The following is a 23,404-nucleotide window of genomic DNA, read 5'->3' as shown; positions in this document are numbered from 1 at the left end:
TTATTCAGTCTCTAAATTAAGTATGCCAAAATTATATGATAATTATATATATATTAAACTATATGAAAATATGATCAGAGGTGGTCATATTTCATTTCAAGTGCTCTAACCTGACCCTAACCTACGTAGTTCTTGAGAGTTGAGTCAATAATATCCGTCATCTCAGTTTAATCCTGTGCTTCATTAAACAAGCTTCATTATGAAGCAGAATCAGGACATCAGACAGTAGCTCAAAGTTAATTTCTTCATTATGTTCAAGGTTTAAAACAACTTACTCTTATCTACTGAATCAAGTGAGACACATACGGTACCAGAACGTATACCAAGCCACTAGTAAATTGAGACAACTTGAAAGTGGGGATAGGTTAGAGTTTACAGTATACAAATATTTATGTGCAAATTATATTTTAATTATATTTTGTAAACATAATTTTAATCAGTTTTATTATCTTGTAGAGTTTAGAAAGGGACGTTTGTTGTAGATTCAGCAGAATAAGATGTACGTAATTTTTGTTAAAAGAGTCAAATGCAAGCTCTTTTTTTCTATGTGACACAATCAACCTCTTCACCTCTGGTTAATTTATAGATTATGATGCTTACTTCTAGTCTCACAGTAAATTAGATTTACCACAACGACCTTGTTCCATGTACACGTGTGTGCTGACTAAATATTGACCACTTTATTTTTGTTTGCTTGCTCTCCCCCTGCTTGATTCTTCCTGTGATCCGAGTTTAAACTTGGGCTTGTGGTACAAACCCGATCCTGGCGCAGACGCTTTAGACACTAAACACACTGACACATAATCACAACAACTTGGGGTGATGGGGTTTTATTCAATGTATTAGTTTTCCCCTCTCTAACATAGGGATGTAGATCCACAGACAGAAATAGTGTCCATGAAAGGCTACAACAGGGACAGTGTTAAGCAAAGAAGGAGGGATGAACGCTGAAACTCTGCACTCACCGTCCGTGACCAACAAAACCTTTCCTCGCTGCATCTCCAGCCGCAGCCACTGCCGTCTAAATGCAGTATTTTAGTCTTTTAACAGAAGGAAAAATTCAAATATACGTCAACACAATCAGTGGTGGAGAATGAAAGAAATGTGCTAAAGCTGGCTCATCTCCCTTGATACAGAGCAGAGTGGAACGCAGTTTAGTAACTCTTGTGATTTTTAGGATGAATATTTCAGACCCAGAGGTTTGAGGTCTTCATTTATTTAAAAATGGGCCAAGGCTTCCTCTGACGCAAAGACCTCACTCGGCACTATAAAAAAAACTTAATGGCTTGCATCACTGTTCACTCAGCCAGTATCCCTCCTTCTCTCTCTCTCTCATATATATACGTATATACAAATGTGTGTGTGTGTGTGTGTGCGCCTCCGCAAATAAACAGTAAAAATCTCCTCATTCTTGAAGAATTACGGAATCCATGTTGTTGCTGAAAAGCAATGTGACCTTTAAATCGAGGCTTTGCGGTGAGGGATGAAAAGTATTGACATTTAAAATGGAGAAACGTGCGTGTCAGTCTGTGTGTTTGACAAACTGACACATATCTCATACGTCTGTGAAGCCTGAACCTAATGCACACAAGAAAACCAGGACTGGAACACAAAGACCAGAAGGTTGGATAACTCCAACAGTCGATAGTCTCAGTATTGTATAGCCCTCAAAAGAAAAATAATGCTGTTTGTTTAAATGCCAACAAAAAAAGGTGAAAAGGACCACATGTATGGACTCAAAACAAATAATGGAAAATGTCATGTAATAAGGTTGTGTGACCAGACATCTTTAGGAGAAGACTGGGGTGATTTTTGGGGAAACAAAGCTGGCGTAGTTTCAATTAGGGTTTATTCCCAACCTCAACATGACATCAGACTACATGACATATGCCTGATAAACCTGAGCTAGGATGATTGGTGCTCTCAAAGAGGTGGAACACGGTGACCGTAACCCATTAGCTATCGGCTTTTTAATTCATTTGCAACCACATGCAGATCACTGATAGAGATTAGCCAAACTGTGGTCTGAACCTAAAACACCTTCAAAAAGTACCAGTGTTGAAACCAATTGGCCGGTAAACAGTGTACGGCGAACGGAAGATGTAGTCTAGGCCCGGATATCCGCTGTCTACACCGGAAGCCCCAAAATATTTGCCATACTCCCCAGAGGATAGTCCATCGTCATGCCATAGCCGATGTGCTCTGAGATTGAGACTAAGTCAGACTACAACCATACTAGCAGCCTTGTGAGGCTACACAGCATAGTGTGTGCTATCAGCTCAATGCTACTACAATCATGTTAGCATGCTAACATTTGCTAATTATTTTAAGGTCTTGACCTTCAATGTAAAATGCCTTGAGATAATGTATATTATGATTTGGCGCTATACAAATAAGATTGAATTGAATTAATTAGCAATAAACATGAATAGTAGGCAATTATGTCAATAACTAAAGTGTTAATCAAATGAAACTTCTCACCTAATGATGGCGCTAGAGGTAAATATATGACAATACATTATGTGTAGGACATAATAATCAAACATCCATTATCTATGGAGGTTAGGTGGAGACAATCCTGGCTGACATTGATTGAGAGACGGGGACAAGCCTGGCCTGGGCCATCAAACAGATACAAACAACCATTCACATCTATGGACAATTTAAAGTCTCAAATTAAGTCTGTGGGAGGAAGCCGCAGTCCCCAGAAAAAACCCACGCAGGCATACAGTAGTCTCCCTATGTCTGCATGGGTTTTAAATAACATGCAAACTCCCAACAGAACCGAACTGGCAACCTTTTTGCTGTGAGGCGACCGGGGGACACAATTGTCTGCAAGGAAGTGGTGCTCGCAAAAAAAATAGAGGATTTCCAAAATGTATAGGATGCATAGTCTGAAAACCATGAAAGTCTGTCACCACCATCCCTTGAGTCAGGCCAGTAGCATGGGAAATAATCATTGTAGAGTTTGATCTTAACCAGCAGTTTTTTTTTTTTTTGCCAGTAGTGACCGATCAGCAAATAACCACATAAATGATTTTTGTAAGTTATTCGATATTTAATGGTTTTGTAAGGAAGTCTGCTGATGATCAGGAAACCTCATATATGCCTGTGGATAGGCTTGTTTTGCTGGAATTGTTGACCATCAAAAAAGCCCACGGCCTTGAAACTTACAGCACAAACATTTACATCTGTCATTTACCGGTTTTAAAGATGCCGAAAATAGCCAGAAGGGGCTACACAGGCTAGGCAGTCTGCAGAGTCTCTTTGTTGTTTACTGTCCTGAAGTGCCTCAGACCACAGTCAAGCCAACAGCATGACTCTTACCCAGTATAGCCCTTGCGTGTCCTTTCATGACTTCCACGCTATAGCATAAAACCACACTCTGTCCTTCAGACTCCAAACCAGTCCAGAAATATAGCCTGTAATTTCCTCTTCTGTGGACACAGCAATATGATATATGTAGTACGGCTGCATGGGTCCTCAATTTGTTGCATTATAATTTGTTTGTTGAGGTGGTGTGTACTCTATTGTACAGAAATGACAGGGAGATGCACCTGGCTCCTGTATGTCTGATGCCATTGTTTTGTGCGTGTGCGCTCATTTCTTTTAAGAGTGTGCTTTTGTGTGTTTGCGTGCTTCGTTGTGTACTTTTCATGCTCAGGTTTCTGTAGGTCTGTATGTGCAGCACAGTGTTCTTCCAGTTCCCAGCAGGTGTGTAAATTGTTTTACAAATAAAGTGATAATGTGGGGCAGGGCCGGCGGTCATGTTGACACGGTGGATCTCCTGACGCTCCTCACCCTGTGTAGTTTTTGTTCCATGAAGCTCTCTGTTTGACTCAAACTGCGCTACATCATGAATGATATTGGAAGAGAAAGTTAGCACCAGGTTCAGGATCTGCCAACAAGTCCCTAAAGATCTGAAGCCTGAGAGGAGCTACAGAGCAGGCAGATGCTCCTCTATGAAAGAAAAACCCATTAATATCCAGCATGTTAACATTCATACAGCAGAACTCACAGGAGGATAAATTCTGTGTAACTGTGGTTCATAAATATGCTGTTCAAATCAAATCTTCACTGCCTACTGTGTTTTCTGTGTCTTAAATTGTAGTGCTCGTCAATTTGGTCACGGATCATTGTAATTTTCTGTATTATAACAATTGGATTCAATATTATTTTAAATGTTGAATAGGAAGAGATAAGACTCCATTAGATTTCGGTTAAGCCGTTTTAGGGACATGTTGGCCTTTCACATGTGAAGAACGCAGCAGGGTCAGAGTCAGACGTGTTCACAACAACAGGAAAGTGTTCGGACATTTCAGATCTTACTCAATCTTGTGTTCTTGTTTGAAGCACATCAACACTGGTTCCAGCCCTGATCACAAAAAGCTCTCGAACCTTGTTGCCTGATCCAAGTGGAAATCTTTGTCGCCGTCTTCTACGTGTCTAAAACTTTTTCATCCAGAGATATTTGTATTCTTTTTGTGTTTGTTTTTTCCAGTTTCTCGTCTGCTGTATGTTAGACACGTCCTCAACACGCCCCCCTTTTTTCGCTGTCAATTTTCCAGCTCACATGGGCTCACTCATTTCACTAGGGAGCTGACAGGAAAAGTTCCCCAAAATGTCCAGAGCAACAGACTCTGACATCGGTGTTCTCACATACAGCCCCCCCGGATCATTTCAGGAAAATGTCCAGACTTTAGTGTATCAGGAAGCAGCTTGTGTATGTTAAGACCATGAAGCAAAATTTAGAATGATTACATACAAATCCAATGAAAACCAGCTCTTAGTTTAAACAGAGGCAAAGACACATCTGTATTTCAATTTTTTTTTAATCTGAGCTGAACACAAACCAAATGCGGACATTACGGTACTGGCTATAGCTACAGCCAACATCTGCAAAGCTGTCATGTGCAATGTCTGTCTGAAGAAACCAAAAGCAAACAGTAATATTGATCCTTTTGCAAAAATATTCCCAGGTGCTAACCCGACAAATTGCCTCAATGCAGAAAATCCACCCCATTTTGCCTCATGTGCTCCCAACAAAGAAACACTGATGCAACACAAAGACATAGTTTGTTACATGAGGTGTAGTTTGTACTAACACAATTAAAACAACACAATATCCTGCACATCAGAAATGTAACATACATGACCCATGTACCAAATGTCATGTGTCAGGATTTGTGCAGATGCCAAAAACAAGACATGACGTGGCGACAGCCCAGGAGGAGAGTAACCGGCAAAATAACCGAAAATGTTTTCATGCGTGTGTGACATTTTGCATCTGACAGCCAAAGGTTAAGCCTCACATGCTGCTGTACTGACTGGCCTGCCTTCACCACAGCAGGAGCAATTTCAGTTGTGGGGAGTATAACCGCCTTCCCCTGTAAATTAACCTGCAGGTTAACATGGCTCTTTACCTCCTCTGAGTCACCTTGGACTCACCTCAAAACATGCGGCTCCCTCCCCCTCCTCTGGGGGTTTCCTACACCTCATCTCCCCTTCCTCATTCAGACCCCCTTTCCGCACTGAATCAACTCGACTCACTCAACCCCAATGCCATTATTTATTTACCCAGCTCCTCTCGCGTCGCCTGACAATCATGGCTTTTTTTTAACCTCTTAATAATAATAATGTTTCCTAATCAGTCAATACAGAGAGACAGACAGAATATTGCATCGGAAAATGTGGAGGAAAAAAGTACAAACAAAGCAATGTACTACCATCATTACATAATGACTTTAATTTTAATGAGAGCAGAGCGAAATCTCTTGGGAAAATTAAAGTCTTCAATTATTACAAATACAGCATAAAATCAGAGTGTGGGGCTGCAGCAAGACTGGCTGATCTCAAGAGCACTGCGCGCGCGCGCGCACACACACACACACACACACACACACACACACACACACACACACACACAGAGAGAGAGTTTCCAGTGAAAGAGGACTTCTGAGAGTGTTCAGGGAGGCGGCATTTAAGCCTGACCACTGGGGCACAGAGCATCTATCATTAAAACAAAGTGCAGACTGAAATCATCTGTGTTCTCCTTCACTAGTCCTCAGCTCTGCTCTTGACTGTGTCCTCTCCTCACTGTCCACATCTCACACTGTCCAACACAGCCTTAATCAGCATCGAGCCTTTAAGTTGCTCCTTTCAGAGCATTTTATATTCAGGCTACAAAGGGCTGTGTGTGTGTGTGTGTGTGTGTGTGCGTGCATTGTCGTCTGTCCCTGCTTAGGTTGAAATAGCTGCCTGTGACTCGAGGGTAAGCCGAGCTGCAGTAAATTGGATTTCATGCTCAGTCCTTCACAGTAGCAGCATGCGACACTAAGACACAGCTATCTCCCCGCTGCAATTACCACAAAGTTTGTGTGTATGGCTCTTTAAAGGTTAGACCCTCAAACACAAGCCACACGGGAGAGAACTCAACTAAATTGTGCGACATCACTTTGTGTTGACTATGCTAAAATGTGGCAGACGACAGCTCAGCATTCCTGCAACGACACAACAAACAGGAGGGATAAATCATTTACACTAATGATGATCAACGACACACCTAAAGTGTCACCTGCCACCGAATGTTGGGTCATTGTGTGGCTACTTCCTTTTTCAAAGTGTTTTGTACATTAAGTTTGGAGAAAGAAAAACACAAACACACTAGATCCACTGGTTTCTGCTGCCACTATAAACCGTGGCTACATCCATGCTGCCAACGATCTAGTCTGGCCGGGCAGAAACAGAGACGTTTGGAGACAATGATGTAGACACGACGTAGTCGTTACTGATTCGTCAGACTCTTAACACATTCCCCCCCCTTCTGGAAGAAAACAACCTGGATTAGCTTCAGCTACCAGTGTAGAACGCAAAGTGCATAATCAATGTCCTGTTGTCTTTGCTAACAGCTGTATTGCAGTTATATTTTGTATTTTACAATGATACAATTCCTGTTTGAAATGGCACACAAACCCAGTGTACGTGACTGGTCAAGTAATATGTGTTTTTGGGCGTGTTGGTATGGATGGGGATTAAAACTGATAAGGAGCCAAAATGCTTGTGTGGACAGAGATCCTTTTGAATCGAAAACGTATAGTATAGATGCAGCCTGTATTTCTCCCTTAGAGAGACAGCGGGGGGGGCTCATTTCAGAGTCATCTGTGAACAGCAGCCCATTTAGATGCAGATGTGAGGCGCGGCTGACATCATGCGCCAAGTGTGGAGCTGAGGGGATTGCAACTAAACATGGCTGCATTTCTTTTTTAAATTGTCCCTTTTTTTCTCTTTCGAGGGCCCCTGCTGTGTTTCTGCCCCTCATCAGACGACATTCTGTTCGACAGCATGTCACCCAGTCACTCTCCTGTCCCCTTCCCCCCTGGTCCCATCGCGGAGCACAAAGATGGAGGCACAGGCAGGGAATGCTGAGAGGCTTCAGCGGCGCCACTGACATTGACATTACCTTTGTGATCATTACGCCTAAATTGGCTAAATGAATTGCCAATTTAGGAGGCCTTACTCACAGCATATTGGTGCGTGCACGCCCGTGTGCACACACACACAGGGGTTTGTGAAATCTACTGTGATGATAAGATTCTGTCTCCGTTGTCTGTTTTTCTCATTTTTACCCCCTCCCTTCTGCGTCTCTTCGTTTTCTGTCCAACTACCTCTCTCTCTCACAATCTACACAAAAATTCAATAAGCTATTACACAGACATTGATCTTTTTCTCACCCAAACATTTGCATTAGAAAAAAACGGGCAGTTACACGAGGGGGTTGGGTGAGACAGCGCTGTCTGTTCATTTTAGAGGAGAGACGGAGCAATGGACGGCGAGCCCTGGATTTATAGAGTTTGGCAGCACTTTAACACTTTAACGCTCCTGAGAATGTGTCCAATCAATGCTCTCCGTTCCTGCGTGGTCGCTGTTGAAGAGCCATGGCGTTCACTTATCTGATGTCATTGTAAATCACTCAGGAGGAGGATAGGTCGGGGGATCCTGCTGCTGCGCTCACACTGCACCGCTGTAGGATGGTGCAGAATATGACGCTGAAAACCCTGTGTGCCAACTTCACATACATCACTCTGTTGTGAGTGTGCGCGCGGCAAATGCAGATTTAGAAGTAACATGCTTTGACCTTTACATTGTAATGTGGCGCAAAATGAGCTGCGGTTTTAACAGAGGCGTGACAAAAATACGCTTCACTAACCAAAGAGGAAACAATAATTATACCTCTCAACCCATTTATTCTACTGATACTTTATTGTCCCATCATTTTCACTGTTAGCCTTGTGTTTAATTGCATCTAAGAAATATCTTTGTTCTGATTAAATAACCAAATCAAACAAAGAATCCACAGAACGTAAATGGTAACCTTGAATTTTGAAGAAGGTTGAAGAATAAGTCTGGTGAGGCTGTATATTTATTATTGTCAACAAATGCTGTGAAAAGACCAAATTCAACTGTGAATTCATAATTTTAACAAGTATTGCATACTAAGCTTTATTCCTCTTATCTCCATTAAAAACATGTCACTGAACCCTCACACTGGATGTCACCTTATTATGGTGATCATGGGTACTATAGTTTATTTTGTGCAACCCTGACAAACACAGTCCTACTCCCATGAATACATAGAGCCTTGTATTAATCCACGGCTGAAAGTAGGCCCCAGTAAAAGCCCCTTTTACTCCCGTTTGACTAATGTTTGATACAAACTACAGTTTCCAGCTGTTTTAGGAAATTATAGTCTTTTTTTCATTAGAGGTTCTGTGTGTAGGATTTAATGACATCTGGTGGTGAGCAACCAACCAATTACCCTCTCCCCATCCAAGTGTGTAGGAGAAACTACAGTGGCCTTTAGTTTCCACAAAAAAGAGCTAGTGTCAGGTTTGTCCGTTCTATAGAAACATGGCGTACTGGCCTGAAGTAGATATAAAGGGCTCATTCCAATTCTTGGTTCCAGGTGATTGTGCATAAGGAAATCATCCATCCATTATCTATACCCTTTCTCCTTTGAGGGTCGTAAGGGGGATGGAGCCGATCCCAGTTGACATTGGGTGAGGAGCGAGGTACCTGACAGGTTGACAGTGTATCACAGGGCTGACATGAAGAGAGAACCATTCAAGCTCACACCAAGTGATCATTAGAAGTCTCCTATTAACCTAACCCCAATCTGCATGTCTTTGAACTGTGAGAGGAAGCCGGAGAAAAACCCACACAGACACGGGGTGAACATGCGAGCAGAAAGACACTGGCCGAAACAGAGATTCAAACCAACAACCTTCTCTCTTTTGCCACCTAATCCATAATTATGAATTTTGTAAATCAGATAAAAGTGGGGGGCACGTTTATCTGATTTCCCCTCTAAGCTCATTCCTTCTCATGCAGCACATTCAAAAGCAAACCACAACAGCTACAGCTTGAGCTGCCACAACCTCAGGTCTGAAACAGTGAGTCTGAGAAATGCCAGGAGAGACTTTCCCCTCCATCTCCTTCTGATTCTGAGAGCACATTCTTTACGTCCCTGTCAGTGAAAGGAGCCTCCACTGCTGTTACCAAAATAGCCTTTTCTTCCCCAGTTTTGACAAGTGACCAGTTTTTCTTTTCAAATGTAACAAAACTGTTAAGAAGTCATCACAAAGTGGAGGCAATAAAGATCGACGATTGCATATAATCTCAGGAGAAAAGATTATAGAAATTCTCTCAGATTGGGCCTGAAGCACCCTTCTGGTTTTATGCTCAAGAGGAGAATAACTTTGGGAAGCAGAAGTGGAGGATGGAGAGAGCGAAAGAGAAAGAGGATGAGGAGAAGGAGGAACAAAACAGCAAGAAGGACCGGAGCTGGAGAGAGGAGAAGTACAGATGAGGGATACAGAGGCAGGCAGACAGAGTAAGGCACCATGAAATGGGGATAGAAAACGATGCTTAGTGAGAGAGAAACAGAGGAAGAAATGGAGAAAAGGCGGATATCTGCAGCGCCCCAGCTGCAGATGCTTAAGGAGCTTAGCTCCCCCCTGCCCATCACACAAGACTCCTCAAGAGCAGGCATTCACTGCTGCTGAGCAACTACTGAGGAAAGTCAGCGAGGGGCAGAGACAGAGAAGTGTGGGTGGCGCTCAACAAGGGAAAATGACGCAGGAGAAAAAACGGACTATTAGATTTATTTGCCTATTACTGTTATGACACCTGTTCTGATATGATGCTGAGCTTTAAAGAAATAGTTCCGCACTTTGGGAAATGTGCTATTTCAGTTTCTTGCTCTGTTATGTAAGAAAATTAAGACATTCCCTAGTCTGTGGAGTGAATATAAAATGATTCAATGAATAATATAACGCTTGCACACTGACTCCAAGCCACAAAATGTTTAAGACAAACGTTCTGATCAGAGTCAGATCTTCTTCAGTTTATTTTTCAATGACTTGTTATCAACAGCCTTGCACCTGTACACAGTGTTTGCATAATTACAGCTCTTCAACTATAAGCTGCAGCCAGCAGCTGGTTAGCTTAGCTTAAATTAGCATAGAGACTGGAAATGGAGAAATTGATTGTCTAGCTGTATCCAGTTGTAAGAAAATCCACCTACCTGTATTATTAATGCTCACTTACTAACGGGAAATGACACATGAGGGACTGTGTCCTAAAAAGTAATTTACCAGGGAAAACGTTTGGCAAATAACCTCCCTCTGCACAGTCAACACGAGCTGTTTCCAGCCTCTGTGCCGAGCTTAACTAACTACTTATACAAAGATATTTATCATTTGATATGAGAACATTATCAGTCTTGGCAAGAAAGTAAAAAATCATTTTCCACATGTAACAGAAACACTCAATAGCACTCAGTAAAGCTCAAACCTCCACCAAGGCCAAGCAGCCTCCTTAAATCCAATCAAGCTGCACCGAGTTTCACACACTCATAGATATCAGTTCCCTAAATGTGCCTGATTTTGAGTAAGATCCATGAATTATTCCCTGGGAATATGGTGAAAATATAGAAAAAACAGAAAGACAAAAAAACTGCTGGTATTCGCCCCCTGATCTGGATCTGCAGCCATGAATGGGTTCTTCCCTGACCTATTCCACATCCTTCCAAGTTTCCCGGTAACCCATCCAGTAGTTTAAGTGTAATCTTGCGAACTATCAAACAAACTAACCAACAAGTAAAAGGGACAGGGGTGAAATCATAACCTCTTCAGTGGAGGTAAATACAGAAATTTATTTCAATTGTGATATTGTATTTATTCTCTTTTTACTAACACTTTGTGCAAACAGTCTTTGTTTTCCACTTGAACGTTGTATTATTTTTGAGGCTTTTTAATGATTTTTTCCCTGTGTGTGTGTCTATGCCACAGGAAGTGTAAACCGACCGGGGCCGGTCCCTGCCTTCCTCAGGAGCCCAGGTGTCCTCCCATCCCCGCTGGACATGAAGCAGTTCCTCCAGTTCCCCCTGGAATCGCCTCACCCGGCCAGCATCGGCCTCTTCCACAACTTTAACACAGTGAGTGCTCCCAGGCGTTGTAGCACCTGCACAAATACACAAGTGTTTACATGCATGCAGCGTCTGGGACTTGTTATCTTCTTGTTTCACCTAACAGAAGACAGAGCTGGTATTCATGTGTGGCTTCGGAGCGGTGCTGCCTCCGGTGCAGACCAGTGATTAAGTGCTCATGATTTATAATGTATAATCCAAAATGATAAGGTGACAGCTGTTTACTTTTTATTCAGCAAAGTGAGTTTCAGGATAATTGAGAAAATGCGGGGGCAAGTGTTTTACTGCAATAAAATGAGTTACAGCTAATCAATTGTATGAGAGGCACAGGCTGTATTCTCGACAGTCAGCGTTTTCTGCCACTCCTTCTCATTTCCAGATTGGGTTTCATGGGAAGGTCAGTGTGACGACACACACACACACACACACACACACACACACACACACACACACACACACACACACACACACACACACACACACACACACACACACACACACACACACACACACACACACACACACACTTCGGCAACTTATGATTCATCCTACTCTCTTGAGGACGTTGAATGTGCCACTATGAGTGCACCTACATTCAAATCTATCTCAGTCTGAACAGTAAAATTTAAAACACATCTAAAACACTGCTGTCTGTGATGGAAGGCTAAGATCAAGCGCAGCCGGCACATGGAAAGGACACAGAGAAGGGCAATCTGACACAAACACTCAATTAGCTGTGGCAGCTGCTGCTTAATGTCCACTGAATAATGTTGACTTACAAAAACCTGTGCGGCTGCATTGATCTTTTCGCCGGTGTTGTGTCTCCCTTTCTGTCCCCATTTTTCTGGCTGGGACGACAAGGCCCCCTTTTTTAATCCCGACTATGAGAAATCTGCTCTACAGAGAAACAGCGATTAATTAGCATGATACTAGACCTAAGTGTCCTCTTTACTCCTCTGTATTAAAACAACGTGACACCAATGATTCTCAGTTTAAGTGCAGTCAAAGGCAATGAATGGTAGCATGCATATGTCCGCCAAAGCCCATCAGTCCCCTTATGAAACCACATTTAAATCCCGAATTTGCACCAAATTGTACACACTCATAAAAATCAGTTCCTCAATGTATGAATGAAAAATCTTGCATTGTTAAACTAAATTGAAAAAATCCTGGATCTGCCCCCTGAACGGCTCCACATCAAAATTGTATGGGTTCTTCCCGGAGTCAAACCAAACTTTTTCGCAAACTTTATGGAAATCTGTCTGCGTCAATCAAACAAACGCAGACAATAATAAAACCTCCTTGATGGAGGAATAAAGAAAACCCATCACAAAGTGTTTTGGATTTCTCAGTGGTTGATAAAAGATCATTTTAAACAGAACTGAGCCAGACCTACATATTCCATTGGAGCTAATGCACTCAAATCCTTACTCTAAATCTACACACACACCCACACACTGTGTTGGCGCAGAAACACATGAAGGTCTCAATGTGGAAAACATTGCAAATGAGGTGAGCTGGACACGAGTTAGAAATAATATGCAGCTCAAAAAAAGTAGGGTAAAGTCTATAAATATTTCTAACAATGGATTCCAGCTGAGTTTAAGTTTTCAGACCAATTACACCATTTCCCCTGGTGCCTGGAGCTTGAGAGTGTAAACATTCTCTCATTTGGCAGCACGCGTTCATCGTCTGAGCAGAGGATGAGAGGCTGAGTAAAACCGCAGTGCACTTTTGGCTGCTTAATGAGGGCAACACCCAGTGTCGTGGTTGTTGAACTCCACCAGTGGGTCACACGAGTCAACTCGAGTCATCTCAAAATGAAGGAGTGAACATTTTATAATATGATGTTGTACACATCTGATGTGCCTGATCTGAGAAGAACTCACAATGTCTTGGTTGGTATTTGTCAGACAAGTTGCAGGCTGATGTCTTTTACCAAAAACAGTGGATTTCTTCCATTCTAAAAATATATTTATTGTTTAGATTAATATGTTGTTTTTAAAATATTATTCAGAACTTTCAGAATTTTCAGTCTATAGGATAAATATTTGTATTACTTTATTTTATTGTTTCAGTTTAAATATATATGTTTATTTATTAAGTATTAATTAACATATGTACTTAAGTCCAACATGCAAAGCATTCAATATATGAACCCTAATCTAAAACACAAATTAATCAATGACGTAACTTTATGACATAAAAATGGACAAAGGCGCATATCACTTGGAAATACGAATGAATTAAAAATCTACAATATAAAAAACACAGGTGTATCAAGGAAAACACAACATTTAGTAATATAAATAATAAATGAATAGTAAAAACCCCTATTCCAGATGATGACATGTTTCAGTGACCAATGAGAATTGTTTTTTAGAATAAGCGAAGGATTTTAAAGTTATAATGTTCCTTAGTTCTTGAGATGTGGCGTTCCTGGTGCTGCTTGATAAGAAAAGGCTTCATTTAGTGCGTCATCACACTTTTTATAGAATTTAAATTTGTTGTTGTTTTCAGTTACCAACAATATTCAGTAATTATTATATTTTGAAATATCATTATTATAATAATAATTATTATTTGTATTAATAATATTTATCTATTTCAATTAATTTCCTGCCATTAGAACCTAATCTCCCTATACAGTCGGGAAGATCAGGTTTTGTAGGAACCAAGCAAAGTACAAATGTGTGTCGATAGGGAGCCTGTAATTAGGCCCCTCTAACCCCAGCATGAATTAAAGCGTTTGAACGGCACCCAAGAACTCAGGCACAGACAGCGGCACCAGCTGCTGCTGAGAAAACACACATCCTCCTGTCCACATCAATCACTGCTTCCTCTTCAATTCCCTCTTTCCCACTCTTCTTTTTTTTTTTTTATCTACCAGCCTTCTCTTCCTTTAACGGCTCCCCCTGTCATTCACCTGCACTTTTTCTACATCACCTTCCTCTCTCATCCACATTCGTTATGTCCAACCATTGGTGCACTGCAGTCAGCACAAACACTGAAACGCAGCCCTCTTAGTTTCTCCTGTGGCGTTGAGTCTTTGATGTGACCTCTGGGTGTTCCCTCCTCAGATGGACCCTGTCCAGAAGGCTGTGATGACGCATACCTTTGGGCCACCTATGGTGAGGACTAAACGGCCAATCATCTCATGCAACGTCTGCCAAATACGCTTCAACTCAGAGGTAGGAACGCCTAAAACCTGTTGGGTTTGCTTTTACACACAATATCCAACTAATTCATTGTTTGCTAAAAATCTAACATCAGCGGTCCAAGGACACTTCAACGAGCTCGAATGGGGAATGTGGGAACATTTTTGTGGCTGCGTCTTTGATACTTGCATGTTTACCATGTTTAACATTACATTCAGGCTCCCAACCAAAGTTGAACCAACTAAAGAACTTGCAGGTCTGCCTGGCACACATTAGTGTGCCAAGACGGCTTTTAGCTCTGTGGCCTTCCATGCATCACATTCACAGATGTGTGGATTTTTGTAGAAGAAAATACTACCAGCTTAAGTTTGTGGGGTTGCAAAATAAAAGCCTCATTCACATCCACTGGGTAGTATTCCTTACTTTGTGGAAGCGGGTCCTGGATAAGAGCTCAGGCTACTGGACTCTCAAGCAACCTCTACTCGTTACCCAAGATAACATTTGCTCCACACAGACCTCATTTAAAATCGTTTTTTTCTTACAATGTTAAAAGTGATAACACCTCCTTTAAAACAAAGTAGTACAGGTTAAAAAGCAAAATAGGGTCATGATAGCATAGAACAGTTTTACATGTATCCTTAAGTATTAATACTAACATTAAGGCTACTAGCTATACACCACAACACAAAGACAGGTGCCATGTCAACCTGGACAAAAACCTGATAAATGCTTTTGTCCACCTCTGTCTGAAATCCCACACTCATTAGCGAAGTATCCATCCAAATGTAAGAGAAATTCTAATAAAGATACCAGACAATTAGAGTTAAGAAAGAATCAATGTGTTCAATCCACTTCCAACAACTTAACTGTTATTTCACTTGCTATCAGGTGCCGTTAAACATTATGCATCTTTTAAAGAAGAGGATGCAACAAGATGGTGACAGATAGACACAAAATAATGAACGTGTTCAAGTGGTAAATCTGCATCGTTACTATTGTAAACTGGTTCATGTAGGATTGAAAGATCGACAGGCATAGCAACAATAACCAAGGGGAGGGCGGAGCTTAATATACAGATTGATTGAAGACAACCTGTCCGGAAATTTGCCTTCAAAACATCCTTTGATATTTCCAAGGGTCCAGAGCCCTGCACGCACAATCCACACACATTAAATCATGACCTAAAATGTTTGCTAGCTGGTGATTGACTGTACAGCTGGAGCAGGTGAAAATGTGGTTCACAGTTTCTCAGCTCCAATTTTAGCCTCTCCAGAAACGAGATCGGGGGGAGGAAGATGGAGGAAAATCCGGCTTGTATACAAACAGCTTACGGTATCATTCTGGCACTCTTGTATCCGAGTCTTGAAGGAACGTCGGAGTGTCCGAAAAGAAGCAGACAGAAATTGTCGTGCCTGGATTGCAAAACAAATTTCTGGTGTTGATAGCAAGCCTTCAGGTATTGCATGAGCGGTTTTTTTTTGGGGGGGGGGGGGGGTCCCCAGCCTCAGATGAGATTTTAATGGAGGGTTTTGAAATGTTTGAGGAAGAAGCAGCAGGATGAACTCTAACTAACACAAACTTGTCCGCAGAGCCACTTTAAAGCCGATGGAGCACATTTTCTGCATTTTATTTGTGACAGATGGTGCTGGGCCAACATTGGGGCAGAGGGGACTGAAATAGAAGAGGCCAGAAGTGATTCAACTTTGGAGGAATGATTTGAGTGTCCCTGGTAAAGAGGCTGTAGTGTTCACTGAAGTTGAAAAACAAATAATAATGTGGATAGCCAAGACCCAGCTACTGGATAACATGATTGACTGATGACTTTATTACCTCCGCCAAGGAGATTATGTTTTAATTTGCGTTTGTTTGTTAGTTAGCGGGATTACGAAAACGCTACAGGATTGATTTCTACGAAAATTGGTAGAAGGATGTGGTATGGGTCAAAGAAGAACCCATTTAATTTTGGAGTGGATCGGGATCAGAGGGCAGATCAAGGATTTCTTTTCCTCTTCTCAACATTGCAAAATAGAGCATTTCTGACCTTTTCACCAATTCCCAGCGAATAAGCGATGGGCCTACACAAAAAAAGTCACACATATATAGAGAGCTGATATCTAAGAGTGTTACTGTTACAACTGTTGGGCCTTAGCAGTGGTATGAGTGCTGTCCTGGTATAGCGAATGTCCATGGAGAATTTTAGATTGCACATTTCCACAACATGATTCACATTTCTGATTTATCTGCCTCAGGAAAGTGTATGACCACCCGAACTGTCCCACAGTAAAAACAGCTCTACATCATAATCTCTAGAGTCAAATGGGCACATTTCTTGAGCTGAATTTTTTATGTAGCACAATTTAACATCTAGTGTGAAGTTGAGTGATGTATATTCATGAATATTAAAAAGGGCTTTTACCGAGGGGAAAATCCCCCCAGACGACCTACCAGTGTAACCTCAAACCTAAACATGAGTTGAAATCAAACAAAAGCCTGATACGCAAGTCTAAAAATACAAACGCACTCCTGTGATGAAGCGCTAAATACTTGCACTCTAAAAGCAGTGGTGTGTAAAGGACACATGCAGGGAGGGAGTCATATGAAACTTGTGTAACACTGCCCTTTTCTCTCTCTGAGGGGCCACTTAATTATATCTCCCCCTGCTCAGACCTGCATGTTCTCACATGGTGTACATGCGCGTGGAGTGATTCAATTTACTTCAGCGTGTATATATCTACATATTGCATGGGATTTCACTGGATGTGCATGTCGGAAAATGTTTAGGGAGAGTTTCTCAGGCTCATGTCACAGCAGCGCTATGCTGTGAGAGGTTTAATACGGAGCCACCTGTTTGTCCAGCTTGCTGTTTTGCTGGTGAGTCGCGGTGTGCATCTGCTCTGCTGCAGCTCTACACCACTGTCCACAGTAACCTGAGAGACTGGGAGCTTAAAGCACGCAGGACATTCTTTAATAATGAAGGAATACTCTGCTTACAGTTTGGATTACTCCTGCTGTCCGGGCTGCGCTGTGGCTCAGAGGCAGAAAAACACATTCTTTTTCACAGAGTCCGTGATCCACCAAATTATATAAAATAATACCAATATTTTACTTCATATATGTGTGTGTGGGGGGCCGTTGTTTAAAGGGAATTCTCAGGTACTCACACAAAAGAGGCCGATTGATTGGTAGATAAAGGCCATTGAGAAGCAGGTGCCTCTCACTGCTACTACACGGTAGCTCCCCATGTTGTAATTACTACATTGCAATTCATTTCAGGCCACAGAGGACAGATTAGCCTGCCAGTGTTCAGCTCAGCTCTGCTGCAAGGCTGACGTCACGCCATGCTGCATTAGCCACCGTCACCACTGCGGTACCATGCTGGACACCTCTCTCTTTCTCGCTCTGATCAATCCGCCTCTTCTTCAACTCATGTTTCATTCATGTCTACTGTCTACTATAGGCAGCAGAGTTCTCTCACAATTTTCCTCGTCAGTTTTCGTGTTTTCTGTTTCTCCCTCTGTGCACGGGGAGTACAGTACAGTAGTAATCATCTGTCCCCATGCCCTCTCTCTCCACCTCACCAGCTTCTTCCCACCCCCTCCCCCTGTCACTACTGACTATACCCCCCCCCTCCTGTACAGTAGATCTGGCTTCGCGACCAGCTCTCTGCTTTCTGTGCCATTGTCACTTTATAGATAAAACATCAAAGCCCTTCCTGCTTATAGACAAAAAGGATTTCAGGGACATTCACTTGCTCTCATTTTCTCCCCCTTAAATCCCATCTCTGCTTCCTCATTCGTCTTAATCCCTCTTTTCACAGGCTCTGTCGCAGTCTCTCTCAGTTCATTTCACCGACTATTCCAAACGTCGTTTATATTTATATTAACACCAGTGATCAGGTGCCTTGATCTCATTAAAATCCGATTGTCTTTGCTGCGTCTGGTCTCAACCCCCACCTCCGAGGCTGCCAGGCCTTTTATGCTTGAATTGATGGCAGACCTTCATCGATTTTTTAAGTCCTGACACTGAAGGTCACAGGGAGTGAAAGTATCAATGCTCAAGTGTGAAAAAAAAAAACAATTGGTGGTTGCAGAAAGGGAGAAGAGAATTAGAAGGACAGCAGCACATAGTGTGGCCTGCAACGAGCAGAGGGAGCATCGAGTATCTCTGACTTTCAGGCTCTCTGCTGTCATTTGCTCGTCCACTTGTGGGTCGTCATCTCCTTGTCTAATTGCGGGGCTTTGGGAGGCAGCAGCCAGAGGAGTTGGGTTACACCGGCAGAGCTATATCTGCCTTCCTGTCATCACCAATCAGGAGGAGGGCTATATGGGTAACTATCATTGACAGCTAATACCTGAGGCTTACAGAGGCATCCCTGACACGTCCCCGTGGTCCCTTTGCCTCTGTGAAGGGCCCCACGGCCTTGTTATTGACATAACGGAAACCTGTCTAATCTCAGCTTCGCTGCTTGTGCATACACATGTTCATACAGTCACACACGCACACACACAGTCTTGTATTACTGTATTAGTGAAGAGCTTAAAGGAACTATATTTGTGCTCTAACACTTCACGCTTTACTTTGATTTCATCTGATGCTGACATGCACATGCATATCCGGACTTGGGAGGGTCTCTTTGCACCCGCCCAGTGTCTCGAGGAAGAATTTGCATATTGGACGATTCTGCACCTCGTGATTTAGATCCGATGAGAACGATTAGTGCCGGTGCAGGAAAGAGTGAGCCCATGGTGCAGCCAGGTGGGGGAGTAAGAGCATGGAGGCTGGACTGGTATGGTGTGTACGTGACATTTTAATGCAGGGAAAAATAGTTGGCACCCAGCACACACCTTTTTAATCATTACCACAATCTTTCCTAGGACCATAACCCTGTGTTTTAGCTGCCTTAATATATTTTAATAAACATTTATTTGCAATAACCACAATCTTCAACTAACCTCAAGCTTACAATAGTTACCTCCGCCAAGTAAATGTTGTTTTCATTTGTTTGCAGAGGGGTGGGGTATGACCTTTGTTTGTTTGTTTGTTAGTTAGCCGGACTACGCAAAAGCTACTAAACAGATTTCAACAAAACTTGGTGGAAGGATGTCCGGGGAGAGCGTATTACAATTTGCTGCAGACCTGGATCAGGGAGCGGATTCCGGATTTTTTTTTTTTTACTTTCACTACAATTCGGTGCAGATCCAAATAAAAATCTTCATGAAGTGAATTTAAAACGTGGTTTCATTAGGGAACTGTTGGGCCTTGGCGTAGGTATGAGTGCCATTCTAGTTACCATGTGTAAATCACGTTTGATGTACAAGAACATGCTTTATTTGACAATGGAGTCGCACTTCCACTGCCGTCATTTAAAAAAACCTGACTAATTCAATGCAAGCTTAACCGTAATATAGAACTTGTCTCCTATAAGATTAAACCGCAACACCAACTTAATACCGGCAGTAAGGACTTACTGAAATGTCCACACCTCTTCATATTTCCTCAGTTTAAACTGATCTTCTTACATGCTATACCATACAAGGACAAGCACACACACACACACACACACACACACACACACACACACACACACACACACACACACACACACACACACACACACACACACACACACACACACACACACACACACACACACCTTAGTGAGGACACTCATTGACATAATGCATTCCCTAGCCCCTTACCCTAACCATCCAAACTAAATGCCTAACCCTTAACCTAACCTAAACCTAATTCTAACCCTAATCCTAAAACGAAGTCATAACCCCCAAACAGTCCATTAAAGGGGGGGTCACAAAATGAGAAATGGCCAAAATGTCCTCACTTTCATAAAATGTCCCCACTCTGTTGGTTGTAGACTCAAACTGGTCCTCACAAAGATAGCTGTACAAGAGCACACACGCGCGCACACGGATACAATCTTTTTTTTGATTTGATCCTTTTCTCTCTCTCTCTCTCTCTCTCTCTCTCTGTAGCTGACTGTCAACTGTCACTTGCAGCCAGCAGCCCCTCCAGTCCATTTTAGATAATCCCACCACTCAACAATCATCATCAGCTCAGCAAGCCAGTTCAGTGATTACACCAGTAGTGAAGGAAGATGAGAATAGTCTGGATGCTACACTCGTCCCTGACGACCTCTGCAGCACATCACATCCGCGCTGCAGCCTTTTTCTGTAATGCACCGAAAACGCAGGGTGCCAAATTATGTAGTTTGTTTAGTTGAACATTTATTGATGCCAATAGGGTTTGAAACCGTCAGCAGGTCACTCAGGCTACAGTGTGATACGTTCATATCAGAAACTGCAAAGCATAACCACAGTTTTCTGACATCAGATTATATGGGTGTCATCAAGATAAATGGAATAAAAAGTGGAAATGAGCATCCACCCCTGCCCATGCATAATGATCCAAAGTTAATGAACCTCATGTAAATCTCTTATGTGTCTTGTGCTTCTGCCAGAGCCAGGCAGAGGCCCACTATAAGGGGAACCGCCACGCTCGAAGGGTGAAGGGGATCGAGACGTCCAAGACGGCTCGTCTCCAAGATGGGGACAAACAGCCCCCTCCCGCGACTGCTTCCCCCTCCCCACCAGGCCCCTCGCCATCCAGCCCGGTGCCTGATCCTAATAAGCAGGGTGAGCATACACACACACACATACAGGAATCTGTCACAAAGTGGCACAGCTGCTTCACACAGCTGCTGCATGAAGTGATAGAAACTAACCAGAGAGGAGTGTTGGTGAGCTGGTGATTATTAAAGAATTTCTACACCAAGTTACTGTTAATGTGATTTATTAAAACTTTCTCAACATTACAGACTCCAGAGATTGGAGACATCATTAGTGTTAAATTAGAGTTCATCTTGAAATAAACATGTAAAATGAGCTGTCGTCAGGTCCAGATGTTAGACAGTGTTAAACCGTGAAAGATCAGCATCATGTCGCCACACTTTTGTATCATGACCATCAAGGTCAAAGCGTGTAAATCATTTACTAACGTAAAAACTTTGTGCCATTTACAGATGTCACCCAAACCTTTCCCAACTCTAACGAGTCACCTTTGACCCCTAGCCGCCTCCCAACACCCACACTGAGCTTGGCAGACACAGAGTTTCCCCTCGTACCTTCTGTCAGCTCGCCTTTGACGTCCTCTCCCTCCCCAAACACCACGCTCAGTACCCCCCCAACGGATCCTGCAGCAGCGGCTCTTCCTGACTCCCTGTCTCCGGCGCCCAGCCCGTCTTCAGGAGAGTCAGAGGAAGAGAAAGCCAAGAAGCTTCTCTACTGCTCCCTGTGCAAAGTGGCTGTTAATTCCCTCTCACAACTCGAGGCACATAACAAAGGTAACTCAAAAGCAGCTTTGTCAGAGAAAGCATATTTTCTTAAGTACATCACAACGCAGAGTGGGCTTGAAAGGAATAAACCTCTACAAACAACAGCGTCGTGCCATCTGCTGTCTTAGATGAAGTCTGGCTCTTTAGAGGATATTCTGCACATTCTGCATTTTAAGTTTGAAGAACTTAAGCCAGCACATTACTGCCGTTTAGTGGTTATACTGTAATGGCAGCTTAAAAAAAAAGAGCGATTTGATTGCAGGCAGAAAAGTTGGGATAAAAACTCAAACTATCCTCTGTCTCCACCACTTAATGAAATTACAGAAAATTATCAATTCAATCAATAGTAGCTGGAGGTTTCAATTATATCATATGATTTTCATTGAGTTGAAAATGGTAGATGTTAGAATTTCCTCTTTTTTGGCATTTTTTTTACAGACTCCACCCATGTTGGCTTAAAAACTGAGGTTCAGAATTCCTTCTTGAATTTAGAAAATAATCTCAGCATTAGGTCAATAGATTTTGCATTTGTAGTCTTTAGTATATGTGCTTCACTGTGACAGCCTTCGTTACTGCCATACAATGGACTTTTCTTTTTATTGTTTCCAGGTACCAAGCACAAAACCATTCTGGAGGCTCGGAGTGGACTGGGACCTATTAAGGCCTACCCTCGCTTGGGTCTGAAACCCAGCCCAGAGCAGGGAGGGGACCTGTCCTCAGACCCCAACACTCAGGAACGCACCTTCCACTGTGAGATCTGCAATGTCAGAGTCAACTCTGAGCTGCAGCTTAAACAGGTGAGAGACTTGCACAAAGACCCGTGGAGCGCGAGAGAATTGTTTCCCAAACAATCACAATATCCAATATCTATTCCCTTTTCATTTTCTGCTGCAGCATATATCTAGCCGGAGGCATCGTGATGGAGTTGCAGGGAAACCCAATCCTCTTCTCAGTCGGCACAAGAAGCGCACAGACTTTATGGTGAGGCTCACATTCCATGTTTATTAATTCTCTCCCATAAGATTTAGCTTATATCTCCTGAGTCAGGGTGAATAGTCACTGAGTACAACCAAAACATGACAGGTTCCCAACTCGAGCCTCCACAGATGTAACGCAGTTGTTGTTACTATGGCCGATAGCTTTCCTTTACCCTGAATACAGATGTGTGGGGACCTTTTAAATGACCCTCAACAGTCATTGCTTCACTTCATAGGCTGTGTATAAAGATGGATAACATAACAGCTCTCAAAAAGTGAAGCCAAATCCTCTAGACTGCCCCCTAGTGGCTAGTGGTTAGTAGTACATGGATGGGACATGGACACACATCAAGTACATTTTTCAAAAAGATGGTTTCTGTCATTTACAGTAATTCTCATTGCAGTGATGCTTGTCAAGTGCCCATTTTAAGTTGGT

General features: G+C 42.5%; 1 protein-coding gene across 4 annotated transcripts in view; it reads left to right on the top strand.

Moving 5' to 3' along the window:
* LOC117761304 (zinc finger protein 385A-like) overlaps nt 1-23,404 on the top strand; it is a 32,020-nt gene that overhangs the window by 6,233 nt on the left and 2,383 nt on the right. For 2 of the 4 annotated variants that reach the window (XM_034585056.1, XM_034585057.1), the window contains exons 2-7: nt 11,349-11,494; nt 14,566-14,676; nt 21,119-21,293; nt 21,680-22,000; nt 22,601-22,788; nt 22,886-22,972. In XM_034585056.1, coding sequence (XP_034440947.1) covers nt 11,349-11,494; nt 14,566-14,676; nt 21,119-21,293; nt 21,680-22,000; nt 22,601-22,788; nt 22,886-22,972 — 1,028 coding nt within the window. Of the gene's footprint in view, nt 1-9,025; nt 9,069-11,348; nt 11,495-14,565; nt 14,677-21,118; nt 21,294-21,679; nt 22,001-22,600; nt 22,789-22,885; nt 22,973-23,404 lie in introns of those variants that run through there. The other 2 variants (XM_034585059.1, XM_034585058.1) reach the window with 2 other exon arrangements.

Source organism: Hippoglossus hippoglossus, chromosome 5 (genome assembly GCF_009819705.1).
Source record: "Hippoglossus hippoglossus isolate fHipHip1 chromosome 5, fHipHip1.pri, whole genome shotgun sequence".
NCBI lineage: Eukaryota > Metazoa > Chordata > Actinopteri > Pleuronectiformes > Pleuronectidae > Hippoglossus > Hippoglossus hippoglossus.
The sequence above is the reverse complement of the archived record's forward strand: the minus strand, read 5'-3'. Positions and strand labels throughout refer to the sequence as shown.